At 33.9% G+C, this 24,769-nt stretch overlaps 3 protein-coding genes across 10 annotated transcripts in view; 1 reads left to right on the top strand and 2 right to left on the bottom strand.

Moving 5' to 3' along the window:
- Nucleotides 1-7,140, bottom strand: part of Axn (protein axin) — a 39,170-nt gene extending 32,030 nt beyond the window's left edge. For 2 of the 6 annotated variants that reach the window (XM_083090685.1, XM_083090686.1), the window contains exons 1-2: nucleotides 6,823-7,139; nucleotides 2,480-3,270 (exon numbers count right to left, since the gene is read on the bottom strand). The gene's annotated coding sequence lies outside the window, so the exon portion shown is untranslated. Of the gene's footprint in view, nucleotides 1-2,479; nucleotides 3,271-6,822 lie in introns of all 6 variants that reach the window. The other 4 variants (XM_083090678.1, XM_083090677.1, XM_083090681.1 and 1 more) reach the window with 4 other exon arrangements.
- On the top strand, nucleotides 1,805-20,333 carry LOC145966552 (fatty-acid amide hydrolase 2-B). Of its 2 annotated transcripts, none has more exons than XM_083090687.1 (10): nucleotides 1,805-1,993; nucleotides 11,865-12,035; nucleotides 12,197-12,416; nucleotides 13,633-13,850; nucleotides 18,037-18,148; nucleotides 18,289-18,587; nucleotides 18,668-18,769; nucleotides 19,212-19,379; nucleotides 19,458-19,640; nucleotides 19,773-20,333. In XM_083090687.1, the coding sequence occupies exons 1-10, from the start codon at nucleotides 1,961-1,963 to the stop codon at nucleotides 19,875-19,877; spliced, it is 1,611 nt and encodes a 536-aa protein (XP_082946813.1). In that variant the 5' UTR covers nucleotides 1,805-1,960; the 3' UTR covers nucleotides 19,878-20,333. The 2 variants fall into 2 exon arrangements, with proteins under 2 accessions (XP_082946813.1, XP_082946815.1); XM_083090689.1 differs by lacking the exon at nucleotides 1,805-1,993 and adding an exon at nucleotides 6,957-7,273.
- Jar (Myosin heavy chain 95F jaguar) overlaps nucleotides 20,054-24,769 on the bottom strand; it is an 18,737-nt gene continuing 14,021 nt past the window's right edge. The window contains exons 12-18 of one of the 2 annotated variants that reach the window (XM_083090675.1): nucleotides 23,756-24,739; nucleotides 23,496-23,635; nucleotides 23,129-23,173; nucleotides 22,575-22,695; nucleotides 22,372-22,489; nucleotides 22,031-22,246; nucleotides 20,054-21,238 (exon numbers count right to left, since the gene is read on the bottom strand). In XM_083090675.1, the coding sequence (XP_082946801.1) occupies nucleotides 21,087-21,238; nucleotides 22,031-22,246; nucleotides 22,372-22,489; nucleotides 22,575-22,695; nucleotides 23,129-23,173; nucleotides 23,496-23,635; nucleotides 23,756-24,739 (1,776 nt within the window). In that variant the 3' untranslated portion in view covers nucleotides 20,054-21,086. The remainder of the gene's footprint in view (nucleotides 21,239-22,030; nucleotides 22,247-22,371; nucleotides 22,490-22,574; nucleotides 22,696-23,128; nucleotides 23,174-23,495; nucleotides 23,636-23,755; nucleotides 24,740-24,769) is intronic. The other variant, XM_083090676.1, reaches the window with a different exon arrangement.

Here is a 24,769-nt window from a genome sequence, read left to right as displayed (position 1 = left end):
ATATATAATTATTTAATTCTACTTTAAGAAAATTATAATCTGATTTAAAAATGTTATTTTCTATCCAACATTGTTTCTTTTCCATTCAAGAAAATTAAATCTTAAATCATAAGAATATATTTTTCTCGATTGAACTATATAAAATGGCTTCATTCAAGTAAGCAATTATTCAAGCAACTATATTTTTCTCTAATTAACGCAATATAATCTCATTTCAAGATTTCCATGTCAAATATACTTTCAAAACAAGAATGTCCTTTTTTTTCTATATATGTATTAATTATTAAATATATAAATGCCTATATATTCCGGAATAATGCACAAAACTTTCTAGCGTCATTCATTTGCTCGCTTATGTAGCCCGTTTCTATTTATCCCGCTGTATCTAACATCTCGTCCGGACTCGTTCTCACCCCGGAAGTCTGCCGTCTCTCGACGATAACCACATTACCGAGAAGAGAGGATCGCGAGATTATCGCCGGCGAGGAGATCCGCATCTTTGTGCCGTGCACAACCGACGGCGGTCGTGTGCGTGTCCCGTTTCAGATGTTAATAGGTGTTAATAGGCGACACAGCTTCACGGGGACACGGAGGAGCCGCGGGGTGTCGTAGTTCGGTGAAGCGAATAGAAGCGTCGGTGGCGGCGATGACGGCGGCGGCGGCGTCGAGACGACGACGAGGCACTCGAAGCGGGGAGGGGGGAGGGGGGAGAGAGAGAGGGAGGGGAGCGGAGTGGTGGGGGAGGCGGGCGGCGAGGCAAAGTGGAGCTCGGAAGCGGTCGCTTTGATGTAGACACGCTCCGCGACTCCTTCACGCCAATAAACTAACGGTTAGGTTAAGCCGTCTCTTTAAGCCGTAATATCATTATCCTTGCCTTATGCCCTCGTCGCAACGCGACGTCGTACCTTTGCCGCATAAACGTCAGAGAGCGCGTGTACCCCTCTCTCCCTCTCTCTCTCTCTCTCTGTGCTTCTGGTAAACGCAAAGCGATTGTCGGTCGATTCGTCCAAAGTGTCTTCCTCGAAAGTTTGCCACGAAGATTTGCATAAACATAAACGGGATGCTGATGCTATACTTGGCGTAGGTCGGGATACGACTGGAAATTTTTGTTGGGATATTGAATATATATGCTAGTGTGCCACTTTTCGCAAATTATTTCTTGAAAAGACATTCTTCGAGTCGAATCTGCAGTCCATTTTTCCCCCCATCGATATTTATTATTATTAATTTCTTTCAATCTTTACACATTATCGATATTAAACTTTAATTAATATCTATTAAAATCCATCCCATTTAAAATTGACTAAAGAATATATTATATCTTATCTATTTTTGTCGAGATTTTGCAAAAAAAAAAACTCATAATTCGAAAATTCGATTTTATAAATCAATCGATTAATCTCCCGTGAAAAAAAGAAAGCAAGGAATAAGAGACTAAAATTAATTCTCCGTCTCTTATAAGATTTTCATGTTACATCGCGCGATTAAATAAATCCTCTCGAGGGAAATCGTCCACTTTTCCGAGAACGATCCCCGGCGACCCGAAAGGACACCCGGTATACACGAGAGCGCGAAGGGCATCGACAGCGCGACGAGAGGAGCGCGCGGGGGCCGAAGAAAAAGCAGCAGTCGCGACCAGTCGAAACGAAAGCACCGACCGCAGAAAACCAGCGCGGCTCGAGAAAACGCACGGCTGCGTCCGGCGGTGCGGGCACGTGTGCGCGCGCGCGCGCGGGTCTGTGTGTGTGTGCGCGCGCGTATGCGTGCGTTGTATACAGGCCGGAGCGGAGCGAGAAAACGGGGAGCTCGCTGAATGCGGTCGTTGAATCTCTATCGCGGAACGAAAAAACCGCCCATCACCCACCCGGTCATTTCGGCGACGATGTCTTTTCCGTTCGTAATCGGCTTCTGAATCCGAGGAAACGCGAAAATCGGGACGTGAGACTAACGGAGGACGAAGATGCTGCGATGTAAAATCGACCAAAGTGGGAAGGTATGAGAGTAAAGACGATAATAAGATTCTTGCAGGGAGAGATAAAATGGGGCCGGAGAGGCAGATGTGTAAATACTTGTGGGAAAATTGCAGCGAGATCGAAGGGTTGAAGTCCGAATTAAAAATTTTCAAAGAACTCCGTTGTAAACGGGCAAGAATATTTCGCACGTTCGATCGCGGAATGCTTCGCGGACGCAAAGTGTCATCGACTCTTTCGAAACTTTCCAAAGTAAATTCACCGGAATTAACGGCGGCTCAAACGTCAAACGGAGACTCTCGACTAACAATGAGAAAGATTTCCTGTTGTGTCCTCTCCGAGTCGAAAGGCTAATCTGTCGAGACTTCCTATCCCTTTCTTCTTCTTGTTATTCAAGGTCAGGTATTGATGTTTCGGGAAAAATGCGGGTCAGCTCGGGGAGAGACACGAGACGAGGAAGGAGCGAGTAAAAACGAACGACGGTAGAAAGCAAAGGAGCAATGACTCACTCTGTATATCCGTCGGAGCTCGATGTTTATCGACAACAACGGCGGGACGAGGACGATGACGACGGTGTTGCTTCTCGATGACGACTCGTAGACGACGATCGACGATGCAGTCGCGGGTCCATGCTCTCGTAAAAGTGTCAACTTTCGTTGCTCTCGGCGGCGACTCGTCGTAAGCTGCAACGCGGACACATCACGACTTTTCTTCCCGTCCTTTCCCTCCCTCTCTCTTTCTCGCGCGCGCACACATACACATTCTCCCTCTCTTTCTCTCTGGTATTTACCTACATACGAGTATCTCTCTCTCTCTCTCTCTCGCTCGGTACAGACGGATGATCCACCGTGAGCTGGTCGGCGCTTCTTCGATACAGCGCACTACCACATCGTCGTCACAAACACAACACACACGCACACGTGCACACGTACGACGAAGTCGCGGCACGCATTCACCGACGCGAGACGTCGTCGCTTCTTAAAACGACACGAGGCGGTCGTCGAAAACACGCGTGTCTCGGAGAGGACGGAAGGCGCGGAAACGGCGCGAGGACACGCGGACGACGCGGATTCTAGGCACGGCGCGACGGCCACACGTAACTTCGCAGGCGCATCTCGTCGGTCGCCATCGGTCGCTGGTTCTCGCGCGAGTGCGAGGCGCGAGCGCGAGCGCGCTCTCGCGGCGAGCGGACGAACCCGGATCGGCCAATCGACGCGCCGCGCGCCGACAACGCCGTCGTTATCCTGCGCGGCGCCCTCGATGATTATCTAGTTACGGTGATCGAACAACGAATATTGTGCTACATGATACAAATATTCGATGTTAATATTATTGAAAAAAATAACATGTAAGACACACTTTAAATATCGCGGATAGTCTCTCGCGTCAGTTTTACAGAAAATTAATTTTTCTGTCAAACTAATTACTGTGCACAGGGCAGGAATTTTTCTTGATTAAATGTTAAATCTCGAGATTTTTAAATGTAATATTCCTCTTACCCCTTTTAGAAAAGTATATAGACGAGAAAAATGATATTATTAATCCTTACTCAGTACAGGAAGACCCCATCATTGTTCTCATAGCGATGCCCTTGAGCATTTCGCTTTCATATACTTAAATGCGTCGCAAAAATGATCTTCTATACACTTTAAAAAGGTGTCAAAAATAACAATATAGCGTGTAAGGGTTAATTATAAATATACTAAATATTAAATATTAAATATATTAAATATTAAATATATTAAATATTAAATATATTAAATATTAAATATACAAATCTAATACCATTGGATATATTTAAGAAACTAATGCGTGTTACTTGAAGTGATTAATGATACTTTACTGTTAATATTGATATTTTTTATTTGCAATTTAGATTAAAAGAGGCATCTAATTTATATTAATAATAATTACGAGATAAAAGAAGTATTAATATTCTAATCTTTAAAGAAATAAAATATCTGTTAAATTATTATTTTGTGTTTTTTCGCAGGCATATATAGATGAAAAATAAAAATAAAACAGAAATAAAATAGAAATAAAAATATCTTCTTATCTTTCTTCTCTTCTCTTCTCTTTTGATGATACAAAATTTCTCATCACAATATTTTCTTACCAAAAAGGATATTTTATATATGTTTAAATGTAAAATTTAAGTTTTATCTTTATTAATTATGTTATTCCAAGTTTATTTTCTATAATCTACTAATTCTATTATTGGAATAAATAAATGAGTGATTTTTCGCAGAAATGATTAAGAAAAATTTGCCTTCGCTACGCACACGCACACGTATATTGATGAATCTTTTGTTACATAATGTTATAATAATTAAGAAAAATTTGCGTTAAATATTCATGAGCATGAAATTTGTTTCTTTTTTTTGGAAATCATTGAATCACAATATATAAGCAATAAATCTTAATAAAAATGTAATGAAAAATAAAAAATAAAGTACATGTAAAATGAATCCGTACTTGTAATATGTATATAAAGCAGGGATGGGAAAGTTACTTTTTAAAAATAACTCGTTACCGTTACTCGTTACCGAGTAAAAAAAGTAACTCGTTACCGTTATTAGTTACTTATTTTTAAAAGTAACTAGTTACCGTTACCGTTACTTCAAAAGTAACGATTCGTTACTTTTCCCGTTACTTTTAATGTTAAAACAAGATAGAATTAAATAAAAAATTTACTTTGGTAATATTTTTTATTAAAATATTAATATAAAAGCAACAAATTCTTTATTTTAAATTTACAAAACCGTAAAAAATTTAAAGAGATATAGATTTTAAAGCACTTAACATGTAACTTCACATGTAAATAAAAAAATTTAAATTTAAATTTAAATTTATAAATACAGTTAAATTTACATTCTTTTTGTGCTTTCGTCCGATATTACATCAAACTTAAAAGCTGGCCAATCACATCCATTCCTCAGAAGAATGAAATAACTGTGATTGATGTCATTAATCGCTCCAGAAGTGTCTGTGAAGCTGGCAGGACAATCTATGAATTTCAAAAAAATACTAAGAGTTCTGATAGCACTTTTCATAGTTCTACAGTTCCTGATAAAAATTAAAAAGAGTTCCGCATTCCTTATATTAAAAAATCGAAATCGAAAAAATGTGCTAACTTCGCGAATCTAGCACGACACTCTTCCCTCCAAAGTACCAAAACGCGTTGAATATTATTTTTAGCAAGAGTTCCCGACAGTTCTGCTATAGTTCAGCCTATATATGCAATTTCAGATCGATATTCCAAAAATTAATAATTTTTTATGAATTTTTTAATGTTCTTGACCAGCACGACAATTAGTGAAAATGTGTCGTGCTAATAATTTTCCGTATTTTTAACGGCAGTTCTGGACGGTTTTATAAAAGTTCTATTCTTTAGAAACATTTTTACGCAGAGTTCCGACAGTTTACTATTTTATAAATAATTATTTAAAAAATCTCTCTGTTTAAAAAATGTTTCTAAAGAATAGAACTTTTGTAAAACTATCCAGAACTGCCGTTAAAACTACGGAAAATCATCAGCACGACATATTTTTACTAAGTGTCGTGCTGGTCGAGGACATTAAAAATTCATAAAAAATTATTAATTATTGAAATATCGGTTTGAAATTGCATATATAGGCTGAAGCAGAATTATTGGAAACTCTTGCTAAAAATAATAATATTCAACGCGTTTTGGTTCTTTAGAGGGAAGAGTGTCGTGCTAGATTCGCGAAGTTAGCACGACATTTTTTCGATTTTTTAATATAAGGAATGCGGAAATGCTCTTTAATTTTTATCAAGAACTGTAGAACTATGAAAAGTGCTTTTAGTATTTTTTTTAAATTCGTAGATTGTCGTATCAGCTTCACAGACACCTCTCAGAGCAATAAATTTCATCCGAAATATTATCGAATTTTATATAAATGTCGGTCGATGACTAAAAATTGAATATGACAGAAATACAATGTCATAAGTATTTTCAAAATATGAAAAGTAACGGTAAAAGTAACTGTTAAATTCGTTATCGTTACTAAAAAAATGTAACTACGTTATCGTTACAGTTACAGAAAAAAAAATGTAACGCCGTTACCAGTCCGTTACCAAAAAAAAGTAACTATAACGGTAACGGCGTTACAAGTAACGCGTTACTTCCCAACCCTGATATAAAGCATTTGTAATATAAAAATTAATTAATACTGAAAAATGTCTTCGAATGTAATTTAATTAAAATTTATTAAAAAAATTAGTTTCTTAAATAAAATTAAATTAGATATTTAATGAAATTATACTGAGAATTATTAACTGAGAATGGAATTATATTAAGAATTATTAATTAGATAATGGAATTATAGTGAGAATTATTAACTGAGATTTAACGGTATTGTTATTTTAAATCGATATTTAATGGGATATCCTTGATTTTACCTTAATGACAAAACAATATTTTTCTATAGATGCACAATTTAATCAAGAATTAATATTCAAATTAACGTCGTAACCTTTATTTAAACTATACTAAAATTGATCTTTAAGTATTTTAATTGCAATTCAATATTCTGTATGCCTAATATTCTATATCCTCGACTATTTTTAGTTTAATTTATTTTTAATGGAAGAAGCAATGTGCTCGCGTGTGCTTTACACAATATTTTTTCATATATCTGTTGTTCTTGTTGCGTAAGATAAAACAATAAAATGTATATCGCAATCGAACGCGCACATGCCACATTTTTACGTTTCTTAAGATTTCTTTTAAGGTTTCTTCGATTTATATAACAAGAGCAAATAGTTGCAAAAGATGCTACACTTATGCGCAACACACGCCGACAACGAGTTATCTCTATAATTGACTCACATTATACCAAATTGCGAATTTTAACATGCGTTTGGAAAAGATGATCGTTCGTCCATATGCGAACATTGCGAGCGCGTGCAGGACTATCAACCTCCCCCACCGGTGACATTCTTTAAATTGGCTAGTAGAGACGTCGCTGCATTCAGTCCGTTTTGCCGCGCGGTCATGGCACGCACTCATACTTCGTGTTCCGACGACTCGAGATAGTGTAATTCCCGCAGGCATCGTCCTCGCGATCGCGTCAATTATCGAAGGTGCCTTCTGCCTTCTCGCACGAGTTCTCGTGCACACGGAAATTATTCGGCGCCGAGATTATCGCCCTGTAAAAAAAAAGATAAGACAGAACTTGAGCAATATTTCTAACGACTTTGTTGGAGTGTCCAAGAAACGTCCATCATCGAAAAGATAAGACTTGATGTTGATAAGGTTGTACTAAAGTAGACATTAAGCGGTACGTACGAAATGACCTATTTTTAGAATAATTATTTATATGATGTATAGAGAAAGATGACTTCTTATTGCAATAGTAGTTAATGAAAATTTATTTTATAGAAATATGAAAAGTGTTTATCACAAAAAAGAGCGATAATTGACGCAATTATTTCGCATGCGCATGTCATGAATTAAATCTTTGTAAACGAATAAAAAAGATAGGAGCAAAAAAATCTTATTTTTTCTTATTTTAATTTATTCTTATTTTATTTTTGTTATTTTTATATTTATAATTATTATTAATCACTATTTTTATCTTAAATATAATATGAATAATATTTCCATGTATCACTATCGATAACAATCATCAAATTATATAATTATCAGTCATTTATCGTGTAATTAATTTATATATTATATATATATATATATATATATATATATATATATATATACACATATGTATAAAATGACATTGACAATGATTCAAATCATTGTCAATGTCATTTTTCACAATGATTCAAATCATTGTCATTGTTCATTTTTTGACAATGATTCAAATCATTGTCAATGTCATTTTATACATAAGCATAAAAACCTTCATTTTTTGTTCACATATCATTGTCAATGTCATTTTATACATAAGCATAAAAACCTTCATTTTTTGTTCACATATTTCATAGATTAAGACCTGAAAGAAACAAAAAATAATGTTTCATTATCTTGTGGATGAACAAATGTACGATCATATATTTCTCAATAATATTTCTTTCACATACATACATGTATCTTCTTATAAACGTTGATCGAAATATTGTGTATCATATTTCAAGACGCCATAAGACAAACGTATTTACAAACATTTCGAATAGAGAACGTATTTTCATTCACTTTTGTGTAAATATACTTGTGTAAGTACTCTTAGTCACATAACTCACTGTGTATTGAACATGATATTTCGCTTCCGCACAAACATATTTTTATCGAAATAAAATCAGAGATTTCAAGGAAGTGATGACAATTTGAAAAACAAAATTTGCAAAGTCAGGAAAGAGAGAGTGAAAGCGGCGTTATTCTTGAATCGTTAAATCGATCGAATCTCTAGCGACGAGAAAATGGTTTAGACATTTCTTCAAAGTGACTTTTAGAGACCATATTTCGTATTCAATAGGAAACTTTATTTTTTCGAGTCAAATGCTTTGTCATTGGAGACATCGTTATTATCAAATCAATCGAATTTATATGCAAATAATCGTGAGAATGCCGCATATTTTATACAACGTAAATAACAGTTTGGTGTTAGATTACAAAGTCTCGATGACGTTAACTTTTTATTCTTTCGTAGCCGCTACGATTGTACATTTATCATACATATTGCCTATGTCGACTATGCTGCTTAGGCTGCGTTCGGAAACATCACCCGAGTGTACCCGGGTATCATTTTATCCTTGTTTAACATTCGGTGAACAACAAGGATAAAATGATACCCGGGTACACTCGGGTGATGTTTCCGAACGCTACGTTTGTGCTAATGTGTGCCGCAAATCGCAACTCAATAACTTGAACCATATTCGAGAAAATAAAAAAAAAGAAATGACTAGCCTCGCACTTTGTCCCAATCGAGTTCAATTTTTTTTAATAAATTGGCATAAGTTTGTGCCGTATTGTGCCGTTAAACTTTGTTATCTTATTCCATTTAGCTAAAAAAAATTCGTAAATTTAAAAACAATAATACATAAATCATTTTTATAGCATTAATTAAATTTCTATCAATTGTGTTATATTGTCCTCATAATTAGAAAGGATAAACACATAAATTCATTTTCTCATAATAGCGATTTTTTAAAAATTCTGACTGTAATTTTTCTTCCTTGCTTTTTTCAGTAACGACAACCGAAGTTTTCTATTTACGAAATATGTTTTATATGATTAAGCATAGTATGGGGAATGAATAATTTTTCTAATCGGATTCTATTTTTATATTTATTTAAAAAATGCAATCTATAATAATAGTCGAAGACAAATTAACTCGAAGTAGTCATTTTAGTCTTGAATCCGAATACAAATTTTCCAATTAAGATTTTTTAAACTTTAAAAACGGAAGTGTGAGATTCTTTTTATATCGCGATATGTTACAAGTTTTCAGCATTGCATATTTTGATTATATAATTTATAATATATTATGCACATTGATACATATTGATACATATTACATCTATCTGCGTAATTACATCTATTTGCATCAATTCTGATTATATAATTTGTCTTTTCTTTTTTTTTTTGTAGTAACAAGGTATGACTTAAATGTATAACTTAAATGCTCTATTTAGCATATTTTATATGATAAAAAATACTAAATGATAAACATAGCACACTCGACAATGAGTATTTTTTCTAACTAAATTTTAGTTTTACATTAATTGTTGGAAAATTCGATCTATCTGAAATCGATACCTAAGTCGAAAGCAAATCAACTCGAAGTAGCCATTTTGAATTCGACACATCTTTCAATTAAATGACTGAGTTTTGAAAAAGCTCAAGGAAATGTGAGACCCTCTTTATAGATGACGTAATATGTGCAATGATGCAAAATTGTAACGCATTGCGTTACAATTGCACATATTTTGGCGCGTCATTAGTTTGAACGGTTTAATCAGTTTAAATCGATTTAAAATGTTGAGCTGTCGAAAAAAATCGAATATTGCCGAACGAAAGTCCGTTTCCTTTATTTATGATGATGAAGAAATAATGTTAGACGTGCCATCTCACGCGCACGCACAAGAAGAAATTGAATTATTCAAGACACGTGCGGTATGAATACGTGTAGATATACTTATTATTGTTAGATACGAGTCTAGATATTTTTGCCGTGCGCATAATATATCTCGGATGTGCTTGACCAAAGAGCGATTCCCAGGTCGTATTGACTAGTTTACACCAACATTTATTGTGCCGTCTTTCGCGGAAAATGCCGTCGTAAAATGCAGAAAAAAAAACCAAAGTTACGAGTCGCAGTTAAGAAACGTGAATTCTTTTAAAATAAACGCGAAAAGTGCCTACGAAAGGATGAAATATAAAAATATGATATATAAGATATAAAAATATGAAATAAAAAAATGAAATATAAAAGATGATATATAAAAATAAAATAATGAAATATAAAAATATGATATATAAAATATAAAAATATGAAATATAAAAAATGACATAAAACAGGGAGAAATTTTCGTATTTGCAATTTTGACTAAATTAAAATCAATTATTTGTAATTGAAACAAGCCTGAATTTACGCAAATTATTTAACGTGAAATAACATAGAGTATTAAAAAAAAAAAGAAAAAAACAATCTTTCGTAGATTTATAAGTTACGTTTGCGATAATTATGGTTACACAACACAATCTTATAAAATTATATCGTTTTTTACGATCCAATTGGAGTCGTAAATGTAAATTATACTATATCATGCACGTGTATCTTAAAAGAGATGACGTACAAATAATGATCGTGAGGTAATATATATTGACTTGCTCGGACTATTGCATAAATGCGAGGGACTCGTACGCCGCATTATTGTATTGGTTTAAAAGAATCTAGGTGGCTAGTTACGAAAGGAACCGTCACGGATACATTGTTTGCCTTTGGCGCGAAGGACCTGTCATAAAGTCACGGTTACGTTTATTCGCGAATCGTGACACGAAAGTCAAGGCGAAGATAAGACCACCTAGAATTGCAAACCTTGTTCCATGACTTTAAGATTCTTTATGTATGTATGTAGAATTCGAGAACGTTAATTAAATCTCAATGCAATAACGTTAGTGATTAGCACATACTTGAATGTATGGAGATACGAAATAAAGATATAGATTTTTTGATAAAAAATATGTACTAGCTTTTCATTTAAATAACATTAAGATGCAATGATGTTCCCGTTAATAGCACATTTCAATATTTTAAAATATGTATCGCTTCTATTTTTATTCATGTTACGCAAAAGTTTTTTCTGATATTAAAAAGAAATCATATCATATACGTAAAGATGTATTTTACATTATATATTTCTAATAGAATAATTGATCAGAATGTGCCATTGAGTTATATAAGATTTGCAATCAATATTGTACTTCCATTAACTTTCGCATATATTTTCATATATTTATAATACTTTAAGTTTCCGTATTCTTATGAAATAACATTATTAACAGAAAATACAATGTGTCATATATTGCTTAATAAACGATAATCAATTATAAGAAAAAATATAATAAGACATACTGAAGATTAATTCGAATCGAAAATTAATATTAAATTAATAATTGAAATTAATATTAAATATAAAATTAATATTAAAATATTGAAGTTATAACAATTTTGTAATTATATAAGGGACAATAATTTTTAATTAGAAAGCTATCGTGTAGGAATTAACGCTTAGATCTCTTGTGCATTTTTCTTTACGCTAATATACGATACATGGCAAACCAGAAAAGTACAAACTTTCTTAATCTAACCTAACTTGATATGCAATGAAGTAGATATAAATAACATAATTATCTTAATTAACGTAATTATCTTATAAATAATTAACGTAATTAACGTTTTTACCTTGCAGACAATGCTGTTAAAGTTGCGTATTATATTCAGTATAGTAAATGTTATTTATGCAATACTATATCGGATCGTATTGTTAATTCGCAAGAAACCGCAAAGAATTCCACCAATAACAGATTCTTTACTTACGTTTAGCGCCACTGCACTTGCTAAAAAAATTAGACAAGGAGAGGTAAGTGTATTCCCTACATTAATATATATATAAATTATGTTATTAAAAAAAAATATATAACCTTATATAATTATACTTTATATATATTGTATCGATATACAAACATGAAAGAGAATATAAATGAGAAAATATGTAAAAAATTGCTTTTTCATAAAAAACAGATTACATGTTACGATGTCGTAAACACATATTGTCAACACATTAAAAAAGTGAATCCTATCTTAAATGCCGTTATCGAGAATCGATTCGGTGAAGCAATATTCGAGGCGAAAATCTGCGATGAACAATTAGCAGACGGCAAGTTTGACATTGAAACATTAGAGAAGGAAAAACCGCTCTACGGTATACCGGTCACAGTCAAGGAATGTTGTGCTGTCAAAGGTATAATTAACTTTTTGTTATTATACCGCAATAATTTATATTTGTATGTATTCTTGAAATATCATCTGATTATATCATAGTTGAGAAAGAAAGAGAGAGAGAGAGAGAGAGAGAGAGAGAGAGAGAGAGAGAGAGAGAGAGAGGGAGAGGGAATAAAAATATATAAAAAAGATAAAATATATAAAATTAAAAGTATAAATTGGTATAAGTGGCAATGCGAGTCTAGTGTCGAAATTATTACACCGCTATTTATTGTACAAAAGACAATCATATAAAAACATACATATAATAAATATACATATAATAAATATACATTTGAATGAGTTACGAACGCTTCGACCCTATTTTTGGGTCATCTTCAGCGCAAATTTAAACTAACTAAGCAATGAAATAATACAAATTTGGAGTCAAGCATAAGAGTGCTGTCTAAAAATACGTTTCAGTTGAATGATGTGTCTCATTGTTGTTTTAATAATAATTTCGACACTAGACTCGCATTGCCACTTATACCAATTTATACTTTTAATTTTATATTCACGAGTCTGACATTTTTAATAATTATAAAATATATAATTATAATAAAAATAAAATTATCAATATATATATATATATGGGTGTGTGTGTGTGTGTGTGTGTGTGTGTGTGTGTATTTATGAAGGAATGAATTATATATATATATATATATATATATATATATATATATATGTATGTATATGTATATGTATATATATGTATATGTATATATATGTATGATGTATGTATGTATGTATGTGTATATATATATATATATATATATATATGTGTGTGTGTGTGTGTGTGTGTGTGTGTGTGTGTGTGTGTGTGTGTGTGTGTGTGTGTGTGTATATATATATATATATATTTTTTTTTTCCTTCCAGGAAACCGATAAATTTTATTTTAGTTTATTCTAAATATAAAATAGTTCAGATACACTATAAGTCAATTCGATTCAGTTATCGGAATATGAAGAATTTAATTCCTGTCAGAAAAGGCCATCGCACATGAAATTGCATAGCTGCATATGCATAGCATAAAACTGTATGGACTAATGAGCATGCTTATATTATGTTATATAAGTCAATATGGCGACTTAATAATCGACGCTCATGCGATTTCATGTGCGATGGTCCAAACACTGGATACTATCGGAATTTTATTTAAGGAAGATGTAAACAAAGATGAATCTTTTGGTCGTAGGTTGCAGTCATACAGGCTGTTCTTTAGGTCGCAAAGGGGTGAAGGCATCTCACGATGCTTTAGTCATTAAACTACTCCGAAACGCTGGAGCGATCCCAGTTTGCGTGACGAACACCCCGGAGATGTGCGGTGGCTTCGAAAGCTCGAATCTATTGTACGGCCGTACACGTAATCCTTATGACACCAGGTATACGTCTAGCGGATCATCTGGAGGAGAGGTAATCCAATTGCGAATATCTCTAGAACACTAATAATAAGTTAATTGTATAACAGAAAAAAAATTAATGTAAAAAAAATTATTTATTACTGAGTGACAAAATTGACAAATAAGAATCCAAACGCGGTTAAGGATAAGAAAGGATAAGAAAAAATTAAATACGTAATTAATGTACATTTTAACATAACTAATGTATATTAAGATATATTTTAACGAAATTGAATGTTTTGATATATATTAATAAAAAAAGGAAGGAAGAAGAAACTTTTTTGCACTCCAATTACTGCGCCTCGACTCTTATTTTGCCAATTTCACTTAGTAATAAAAAAATAATTACAAAATAATAATAGTTATTACAAAATAGTTGTTATTACTCTGAGCCTATTTTTTTCATTTATTTTTAAAATTATTTATGTGATATTTCTTTTCGTGAAAGAACGTGTTCTCGGTTTCTTCATTAGTTACAATAGAATTAAAATAAATATAAATACACTGGATTAATATTATAACATAAAAATAATGAGCAAACATGAACAAAAGATTGTTAACAGAGTGAAATTTTTTTTTTAAATATAGGCAATTGTCAAAATATCTTTAAATAGATATAAGGATCTTTAAATAGATATAAATAGATAGTAGGATGTTTCGAGACATTTGTCTTTAGCTATAAATAAGTAATATACATAAGAAACGAAAAAGAGAGAAAGAACCATTTGAATAAGATGTTAGGTGAATAGATGTTAGATTAGATGAATCCAAATGTGTGTGTAATATACAAAAATTAAAAGACACTAAATACCACATTCCATTATTATTGATATGAATGGCATTTACATAAACTTACATAAAAATTTACATAAAAAATGACTCTAATAATCTTTACATACATTAGATTTTCCAGAAGGTTATTGCGATTTTTGTTGTTTAAGATGCTTAGGTGTTTTTTTTTCACGTGAAGTTGTCTTTCCTTTATGTCTATGTTATGTAATATTACCACGGTCGTGTATACAGGTCTTGCAACTCTAGTGGTGGGGGGTGACTCACATCTTGAAGCCGTTTTCAGTTCATCGCTTAACCGTAAGAGTCGCCGTAATCGGGTGTCCACCCATGGGTGCGAGAGAGATAGAAAATGATTTTTCTCTGTTACAGCGCACTGTAATCTAATCTCAGTTTATTATATAACTGTATTAATGAAGTTATAAGAACTGTAAAATTAAGTAGACTAATGATAAAAATGCAATGAAATTAAAAATACACCAATGACTAATAAATCATCAAACATTAAGCATATTTTATATTCAAAGCGTATTTCCGTAAATACCGCATAATTATGGCAAAAAGTGGCTAAATATTATCTATTTTTACAAAACATTGATAATTTCAGAGAAAAGTGCGTTTGTAATATGCAACGATATCTCTTGCGCTCGTGCGAAGCACCAGGGTGTGATAGATACTCTTAAGTGTTATAGAAAAAGATATAGGAAAAAAATAATAACGCAATATCGTAAAATATATTATTTTAATAGGTTTTTAATTTTGACTGTTTCTTTTTTTTAACAAACTGTACTGGCAACAGTAAGTTTTGTTGATGAGCACGTTGCCTCATTGAGATTCTCACCCGATCGCTGCGACATATGGTGGCAAAATCAAACACTAAAAACTCCTTCAAATTGCGAGTCAGGGCCTGAGCAGAATGGCTGCCTTAAGATTTTAAGACTATGTTTTATGCCTTAGGTCTTTGTCTTAGGTAACGCACAATACTGTGTGTTATGTCCCGAGTCTTATATATACGCGAACGTTTGTAAGAAATAAACGTTCGCGTATACATAAGACTCGGGACATAACACACATTGCAGTATTGTGCGTTACCTGAGACAAAGATCTAAGGCATAAAACATAGTCTTAAAATCTTAAGGCAGCCATTCTGCTCAGGTCCTCACTCACTGTACCTAAAAAGAGCCTGAGTTGCAAGACCTGTATACACGACCGTGAATATTACCATTTTAAAAGCGCAAACTTCACTCTACATTTTAATAATAATAACTATGTTTTGATATTGGTTTGTGTTTTATTTAAACTAAGCTTCATTTAAATTTGAATTAAGAATGGAAAAAAAACAAATTTGGGCGATTTTCTTATATGAATTCAAATTTGGGTCGTAAAGCAACTGAGGTGGCTCGCAATATCAACAATTTGAGCCCAGGAACGAACGCTAACGAACAGTGGTTTCGAAAATTCCATAATAGAGATGAGAGCCTTAAGGATGAAGAGTGTTCTGGATGACGTGCGACCATTGACGACGACTACTTGAAGATGTTAGTTGAAGTAGATCCACGCAACGGTTCGAGAGCTTGCAGAAAAAGTTGGCGTAAGCAAGTCAGCTGTTTCCGAGCACCTGGAACAAATTGGAAAAAGAAGAAAGCTCGATGAATAGATGCCGCTTCAATGGAAAAGAATTGTCACTTTGAAGTGTGTTTTGCATTGATTTTGCAACCAAAATGATTCATTTCTTGATCGTTGTAACGTGCGATGAAAAATGAATCTTGTTCGACAATCTTCGACGTTCTGCACAATGGTTAGACCATGATGAGGTGCTAAAACATTTTCCGAAACCGAAATTGCATAAAAAAAAATTATGATAGCTGTTTGGTGGTCGTTAGCCGAGATAATTCACTACAGCTTTTTAAATTCGAGCGAAACTATCACGGCAGAGAAGTGTCAAGAAATCTACAAAATACATCAGGAACTTACACGTCTGCGTTCGGCGTTGGTCGATAGAAAAGTTTGAATTCTTCTACACGACAATGTTCGATCACACGTTGCACAACCGATGTTGCAGAAATTAAATCAATTGTCGCTTTCAAGTTTGTTTTGCATTGATTTTGCGCAACCAAATGAAAAACTATGCCTCACTCATCATATTCGCTGAATCTTTTATCAACTGACTACCACTTTTTTAAGCATTTCGATAATTTCTTGCAGGGGAAAACATCAACAATCAAGCCACTGTTAAAAACGTCTTCGAAGAGTTCGTCGCTTCTGAAAATCCGAAATTTTATGTTACAGAAATAAATAAACTTGTTTCTCGTTGGCAATAATGTGTAGATTTCAATGGTTCTTATTTCGATTAATAAAATTTACTTTGAGCTGAAATATGTGTATTCGAACTTGAAGGTTAAAAACCGTAATAATCGCAAACTTTCTGGACAACTTAATAATATAATATAATACTTTCGATTAAGATTAACAATAAACATTAATTTCTTCTTCATAATAAAGATATGATTATTAGACGAAGACCGTTTAAACTTCAGTATTTATAAAAACGAATGATTACTATGGACAAGAAGAAAGAAAATCATTTTTTTAAATTTAATTAATGTTAATGACAGAATGATATGTGTGATATGTATATATTTAACTTTTTGTGATCTTGCTAATTTTCTATGCGTCGATTATATACTTTGCTATCCGTTTTAACATGTATATTTTTTGTTTTTTTTATATATTATAAATTTATGAATGAAGAAACACAAGTAAGTGTTGAAACGCTTATTAAAAATATGTAGACAATAACTTACATTCTTTAAAAAAATTTTTACTTAGTGACAATCTTCTCATATTCGCATCAGCCATATTATTTTCTCAATATATTATATAACGAGTTTTTCTACCTAATTTATAATACTTTTTTGAGACACACTGTTTGTAAATTACATTTTAAAAATTATAGATCACGCAGCATTTTAAACAGTTTTATTCGATACAGTACATTTATATTTTTAATTGTATATGAAAAACCTAGTCGCAAAACAATTATCTCTATTATACATATATGTTATTTTCATAATTAGACTAGCAATTATAAAATTATTGATACTGCTTTCTCAATCGGAAATACTGTATCATTATCGATCGTTATTAAAAAACTATCTTTCGAGTGCCAACTAAATCGAAATTTATTCGAGCCAAGAATTATAAGTTATTATTCGTTAACCACTTTCCCTCGGGAAATATTTTCTTCTCACGCGGACAGAGAACACGCAAAGATAAACGCACCGTTACACGTGATATTACTTTTTAATTGATCTAAAGATATTTTAAGAGATTGAATTTAATGAAACAATCTAATATCTAAGGGAAAATAAAAAAGTGAAAAAATATATTTAAATATATTTTCGTTTAAGGGTGCATTGCTCGGGGCAGGAGCCTCTGTGATCGGAATCGGTTCGGACTTTGCTGGCTCTGTAAGATTACCGGCTCTTTTCAACGGCATTTTTGGGCACAAGCCTACGGCTGGTAAGTTTATTTTTTCCTAATGCATGCTTCTATTCATAATATGTCGACTTTTGTCAACTTTTAATTTATTTCTGTTTTCCTAAAGAGATTTATATATTAATTTATATGTATTAATTTATCGTACATTTTTCTTCTCGCAGAAATTATCTCGAACATAGGACATATGCCGGAATCCGAGGACAAAGTTTATCAAAAACTTCTAACCTTTGGTCCGATGACCAGATACGCGGAAGACCTTGAGGTGTTTATGAAAGTGCTGACATCCATATGCGATCACAATCTACGTCTAGATGTGCCGGTGGATCTACGGCAATTGAAGGTCTACTACCGGTTCGGCATGGACGAGGCATTAGGCACGTTACCAGTAGTGCCGGAAATCAAAGATTGCGTTCAGAAAGCCGTGACACATTTTACGCAATACGATATTCGTCCGGAGAAGGTATTCACGACGTTTATTTATAGAGCGTGTTTATTTCATAGGATGTAAAATTTGACACAGAGCTGCTCGACATGTTGTAGTTGCCGATAGAGTGGCCAACGGAACTGATTGAAATTGTGTTAACTACGTTTCTTACTATCAAGGAGCTCCCTCATTTGTTGGTAGATGCCAACGATCCCAAGGTATTTATGTATTATGTACACAAAACACAAAATATTTTCTTTTTAAAAAATATGGACAAAAATTATTGCAGCAAATAACTCGAATTTATAATCGTAAAATATAGTTTCATTTCTGATGAAGAAATAGTAGGAAAATTTAAATAGCCAGCTAACTCTCCTGTCGACATGTGAAAGTAACGTTCGTGCCTTTTCCATGCAATGCTGAAAAAAATGCAGATGATATTCACTGCAAAACTGCATTGCGCGGCCGTATTGCGCAATATTGCTGCAACGTTGGTTTAAAATGAGAATGTAATATCTTTACACCTACACGTTATATTGTAGATATAAAACGATACGAAAATTATTTTCTTTACCGAAAAATAAACAATTCGAAAATATATTTTTTATTGTATTTATATGCAAACAAAATTGTATCCTCTGATATTTTCTTTTGTTGCAGTTGAAGAAAAATCCAGCCATCGAAATTCTGAAAATTCCTTTCGGTTTGTCGGAACACACGATGCAGACTGCCTTTCACGCCTTAATGCTTGAGTCGCATTTTCCATTCTCAGAATCAGATATATCGCATTACACGAAGCAGGGAAAAGCGATTCGGCAGAAGCTGCTGGTTAGCGTCTCGAGAACTTAACATCAATTATCGTAACTGTCTCTCTATTCTCATCATCTCTCCTCGTTTCTCGCGCAGGATCTTTTGGGAGAGAACGGAATATTTATTTACCCGACTTTCCGATGTCCGGCGATTTTCCCAGAATTTAGCTTGTGTGAAACATTGAGCGAAGTCTATTGCGCAATTTTCAATGGTTTTGGCTTTCCTGCGGTGCACGTACCGATGGGACTCAACCACGAGGGATTGCCCATTGGTGTTCAGGTAAGCCAATCAGATATGGTTCTCTTTCCTTATAAGAACAGTCCTTATAAGAACAAACATTCGAAAAATGCGATAACAATCACCGGGTCTAGTGTTTTATGAAGCAAAGTTGTATTTAAAAAAAATTTGTAGGTGATAGCCGCACCTTATCAGGATCGCCTCTGCTTGGCAGTTGCAAAAGAACTGGAGACTGCTTTCGGTGGTTGGGTGCCGCCGTCGATATCGTTAAGCAAATAACAATTATCTGCATGGTTTATTTTAGAAATTATTGTTTAAGCTTATTGTATAAGTATATTAGATCTTTTTGTCGCATAGAAAATTGCGCGCACATAATGAAGCTCGCAACGAGCTATTGCAATAAATTTTTGACTTTCAGATAGCTGTTTAAAAGGAAAAAAATCTTGGGAATGCGATATTTTCAAATAAAATATATTTTGTTTCTTGTTAAAGATATATATATTTTCCTAATAACACACTATCATATATAATTATATTAATATATACGCGCGTGTACCACATACATACGTGAATAGACTAATCACTATCATAGTTTCATAGTTTGAAATTTTTGCAAAACCTTCGTTAGGTTTTACTTCGACGTACATATTATTACATGTTTGTTTTCTACAATAATTCCACCCCCACTGTTACACTGTTGTGATAAATCATTTATAATATATCTGTTCATTTGCATTCTTTTTATTGCATTCTTTTAATTATTCGAAACGCGACTTATACGATAAATATTATCGCTACTGAATAGATCTTAAATAACATGATTACATTGATATATAGCTCGATGCACAAGCCTAATACAAGGAACCTCGACTATATCTCGTATTCTATACATACATGTAAATGTTTAGAAACATAAATACTGCACAACAAAATAATTCGCGTGATAACGTATAATTCTTTACGCATTCTTTCTTTTTTAAAACGTCATCACATTTAACCCGATATTATATATCATAATTTTATTATGTATTATAATTTTATTATAAATATATATTATACGAAATACTGATCGACTGATAACTCTAGAAACGATAGAACTAGATAACTTAGAACGGGTAGAAGCCAGATTATAAAAAAAATAGGATCTTTCCCTCCTTTCTAACAAATAAGCGATATTTATATTCCGATGAAAATTTCGTTTACACGTTCACGCGTATAATTTATAAATGCAAACGTGTGTGTGTTATATATAATCCGTGCACGAGACACACTTTACAAGGCACAGAGCAATCGCATCTTACATATGCACCTGATACGTAAGAGGCTATTTATATAAAAATATGCGTAATTTATTATATTATTGATTTGCGTAATTTATTAAATATTGCCTAATTGTCGATCGTCAAAATATCCGTGTTGCTCTACGATATTTTTTTATATTTTTTCCTGCGAAGAAAGAACAAATTCCTCTTCTGAATCAAGTATCCATCATTTTTTGCGATCGCATGGCGGTACGTATGGCTTACCGCCGTACTTTTCCCACTCGCGATTGAACTCGTGTTCCAAGACCTCGGCACCGCGTTTCCGCGTTAATCCGGTCTCGTCCAGACTCAACTCGCACATTTGCATATCGTCAATGCCTGGCAAACAGAGAGAAAAAATTCCATCTCCTTCCCCGTCAAAATATAACACGATACACATTAAACGTAATAAATTACACATTTCAGCATAAACAGTATTAGTAAGATATTAGTAAGATTCGTTAACAGTATTAGTAAGATATTAGTAAGATTAATCAATAGTATTAGTAAAATTACTCGAGTTTCAGTTTTATTGTGTCAAAATATAAAAATTTGTTTTACCTCGTTTAAATTCTACTTTTGTTAATTTATTAGGATTTACTTGAGATTCGCGGTATTAATAGACTCTTATAGCCATGGCTTTTAGTTTTAAAATACATGCGATTTTATCTCTCACAAAGAAAAACACGGAAGTGTTCCCCTCCGATTTTGATGAGCTTTTAATATGTTGTTTTCTGGACAAAAATAAGGGACACGCACTTTTTTTATACGTACCTATACGCGTTTCTAGGGGGTAAAACACCCCTTTGAAAAAAATCGATTTTTTTTCTTTCGAGGTGAATATTTCAGAAACTATGAAAGATAGAAAAAAATTTTTAAATTAAAAGTTAAATGACTTGGACTTGGTAATAAAGAAATTTCAAAATTAATAAAAAATATATTTAGTGATGCAGATATTTTGAAAAGTTAAAAAAATAAAAATTTTTTTGTTATTGTTGTAAAGTACTCTTGCCATTTAACTTTTAATTTGAAGACTTTTCAGCTCATCAAAATCGGAGGGGGATACTTCCGTGCCTTTCCTTGTCAGTCTAAAAAAATTGTATAGTGTCATAGTGGGTAAAAGGGCTTTACCTGCCACGAGAAGTATAGGCGGTTTGTCGGGATGAAGTTCCATCTGTCGTGCCACGTATTGTCCGTCGAAATGCGCGTACCACCAGCCCCTCTTGCCACCGCTGTGCGTGTTGTCCTGCTGCCCAGCCGCGGAGGAACGGACGAAGGGGATTCGGAAGTATCTCTGCGATGACTCGACAATCTGTTGCTTCACCATTGTCCTTGGTGTTTTAGCAGCTGGAAAGAGTAATCGATCAAATTAATCGCGCTGTCGACTCATATTTATTCGTCACAATTAATACTAATTTGCAATTATTATAAAATTATGTCATCGTTATTGCTTGTAATTTGTAACTATCTACCTTCCTCCATGATGGATTTCGGCGCTCGTTCATTTTCGTCCATGGTTGTTCGCCTGCGATTCCTCGCCTTCCAGGCGTGATAAACCTTCAGCCTACGATGGAACTCGTGACGGCAAGCCTGGGAGATTTTTTTTTCTTTCAGTAAAGAACATTATATGTATCAATGTACGATTATTTAATTGACATCGTATACATGAACGTACTTCCAGTAATTCGATATCGCAAGACGTATTGATTGCGTCTCGCAACTCTGAGTACTTCCACTTGGACAGATCGTATTTTTTGTTGCTCATAGCCGCTTGCTGGTTACGTACCTGTTCGGATCTACAGGCAAATAAACACGCATTAGAAAATAGCAACATTGTACGACTTTCGAGTAGATATCGTAAGCGTTTCCGCTTCGGCGTTAGTTTATTAGGAAGCCAAAGGCATTAATGCATTTGCTGAAATTGGCGAATCATGCGTGAAAGTACAAGAGACCGGGAAATGTTATCGGAGAATAAATTTTACAGTCAATGCACGTGTAAGGATCCACCGAAAATCGACGTGTCATTTTCCATTAACAAAGATTCTTCGAATGACAGTCTACGAATAACAATCTTCCTCGGAGAGAAAGAAAATAATTTATTCGAGAATGAGATCTATCGAAGATCGGTCATTGGGAAATAAGACAGTGGATGAGTTAATTAATTCGAGAAAGAAATTGAACTTGTCGTTAGTCATTCATGCAAAACAACCCGAGTAATTTATACGATACCTCATTAGCCTGTTGTTGTTCGTAGATACTCGCACATCGGAGCCACTGCGTGATTTTAAACAACAAAATAATGTCTTATTCCAATTGTCAACGATATTTTATTTTAACGCGCTCAAGATTAATTAGATAAACGTTTCAATTGATTATGCGTCTATTCTATTTAATCCATCGATTTCTGATAAACCATATCGAGATTCGTTTCTAAATCATATTAATTGATATATACAAAATATTATTTAGGCCGATTTTTATATAATGTCCGTTAAATATATCTATTTAATTTTAGTTTATTCTTTAATATTGTTTCACGCGTATAATTATTTATATAAAAGTCGATTTCTTTTATAAATGTTATCCTGATTCTTACTTTCGTGCAGGTGGCGGTGAATCCTCCACTTGTCCATTGGATTCTTGAGCGAGTCTGACCGCCAGTTCGTGATCTCTTCTTTCTTGCTCGAGTAATTCTCGATATCGAGTCTCCTCCATGGCTTCTTTTTCCAATTGGGCCTTTGAATAATAAATATATAGAAATAAAGAATATAATACAATTAATAAAATAATATAGAAAAAATTAATGAAATAATAAAATAAATTATATCAATAATTATTTGAAAAATTTGAGCCAACCTGAAGAGCAACCGCCGCCTTCTGATCCTCTTCCTCTTGTTTTCTCCTTTGCTCTTCTTCGATTTTTCTTCTGGCCTCCATATCGAGCTTCTTTCTCCTGTTTTCCTCCTCCTCTCTCTTTTTACGTTCCTCCTCTTCCTTGCGTTTCTTCTCGAGCTCAAGTTCCTGTTGGATCTTCTTCAGCCTCGCCTGTTCCTCGGCGACCTTCTGCTGCTTCACCATATCTTGCAGGGAAGCCATCTGTTTGTTCACCTGATTCACGAGAGACGTATAGAGACCATCAATCTCGGTCTGCGCGATCCTCGGATTATCTTTGATCTTGCGTATGGCCCTCTCTAGGTCGTCGTCCAGCTTCTTCATGTCTTGTGTCGATTTCTCCCGATTTTTCAATTGACTCGCGGTCTCCTCCATTCGCGTCAGTTGCTTCCGCAGATTCTTGATTTTCACGATACCGCGAATTCGTGGCCGATGCTGCTTCTTTGCGATGTACATCCTGGCTGTCTTTTGCAACACGATCAGGTGTTGTCGCCGATAGATGATTTTGTTCTTCAGTTTGATCACCGACAGCGCGCAAAACTGCATCTTAATCCAGCGCGACTTTAACAGCCACTTTTTCACGTTTGCGACCAACCTGCGGAGATTCTCCGGGTCGGATTTCATGATCCGGTCAAACTCGGCGAATTTGCCCGGCTTAAAGAAGACCCGAGTGATACCGAATTTGAAGTCCTTCTGATTCAACTTTAGACTATGAAGCAGAGCCTCACAGAAGAATCTGGGATCCAATTTGGCCAGTTCCGGTGGTAAGTAAGTCTTGTACATGTTATAGAGCTCATGGAAGGGTACTCGACTGGGATAGCCGTGTTCCATCAGTTCCAGAACCGATGTCATTCCCGAGCAACGAAGTTGATTCATGATACTATTCCCGTCGAATTGATGCGCCACCATATCGCTGTTTGGTTTGATACATCTTATGAAATTCGTTCCCTAAAAGGAGTGTTTAATAAGAAGATTGAA

This window comes from Camponotus vicinus, unplaced genomic scaffold, assembly GCF_025532165.1.
Source record: "Camponotus vicinus isolate PSW18456_S1 unplaced genomic scaffold, iyCamVici1.0 SCAF_2, whole genome shotgun sequence".
NCBI lineage: Eukaryota > Metazoa > Arthropoda > Insecta > Hymenoptera > Formicidae > Camponotus > Camponotus vicinus.
The sequence above is the reverse complement of the archived record's forward strand: the minus strand, read 5'-3'. Positions and strand labels throughout refer to the sequence as shown.

What these genes read in the sequence shown, in the direction of transcription:
- LOC145966552 (XM_083090687.1), top strand. Translation starts at nt 1,961, where the DNA reads ATGCTGCGATGTAAAATCGACCAAAGTGGGAAG. An exon ending in TAGATGCCAACGATCCCAAG is followed by an intron (nt 18,770 to 19,211) that starts GTATTTATGTAT and finishes CTTTTGTTGCAG; the next exon opens with TTGAAGAAAAATCCAGCCAT. An exon ending in GATTGCCCATTGGTGTTCAG is followed by an intron (nt 19,641 to 19,772) that starts GTAAGCCAATCA and finishes AAAAATTTGTAG; the next exon opens with GTGATAGCCGCACCTTATCA.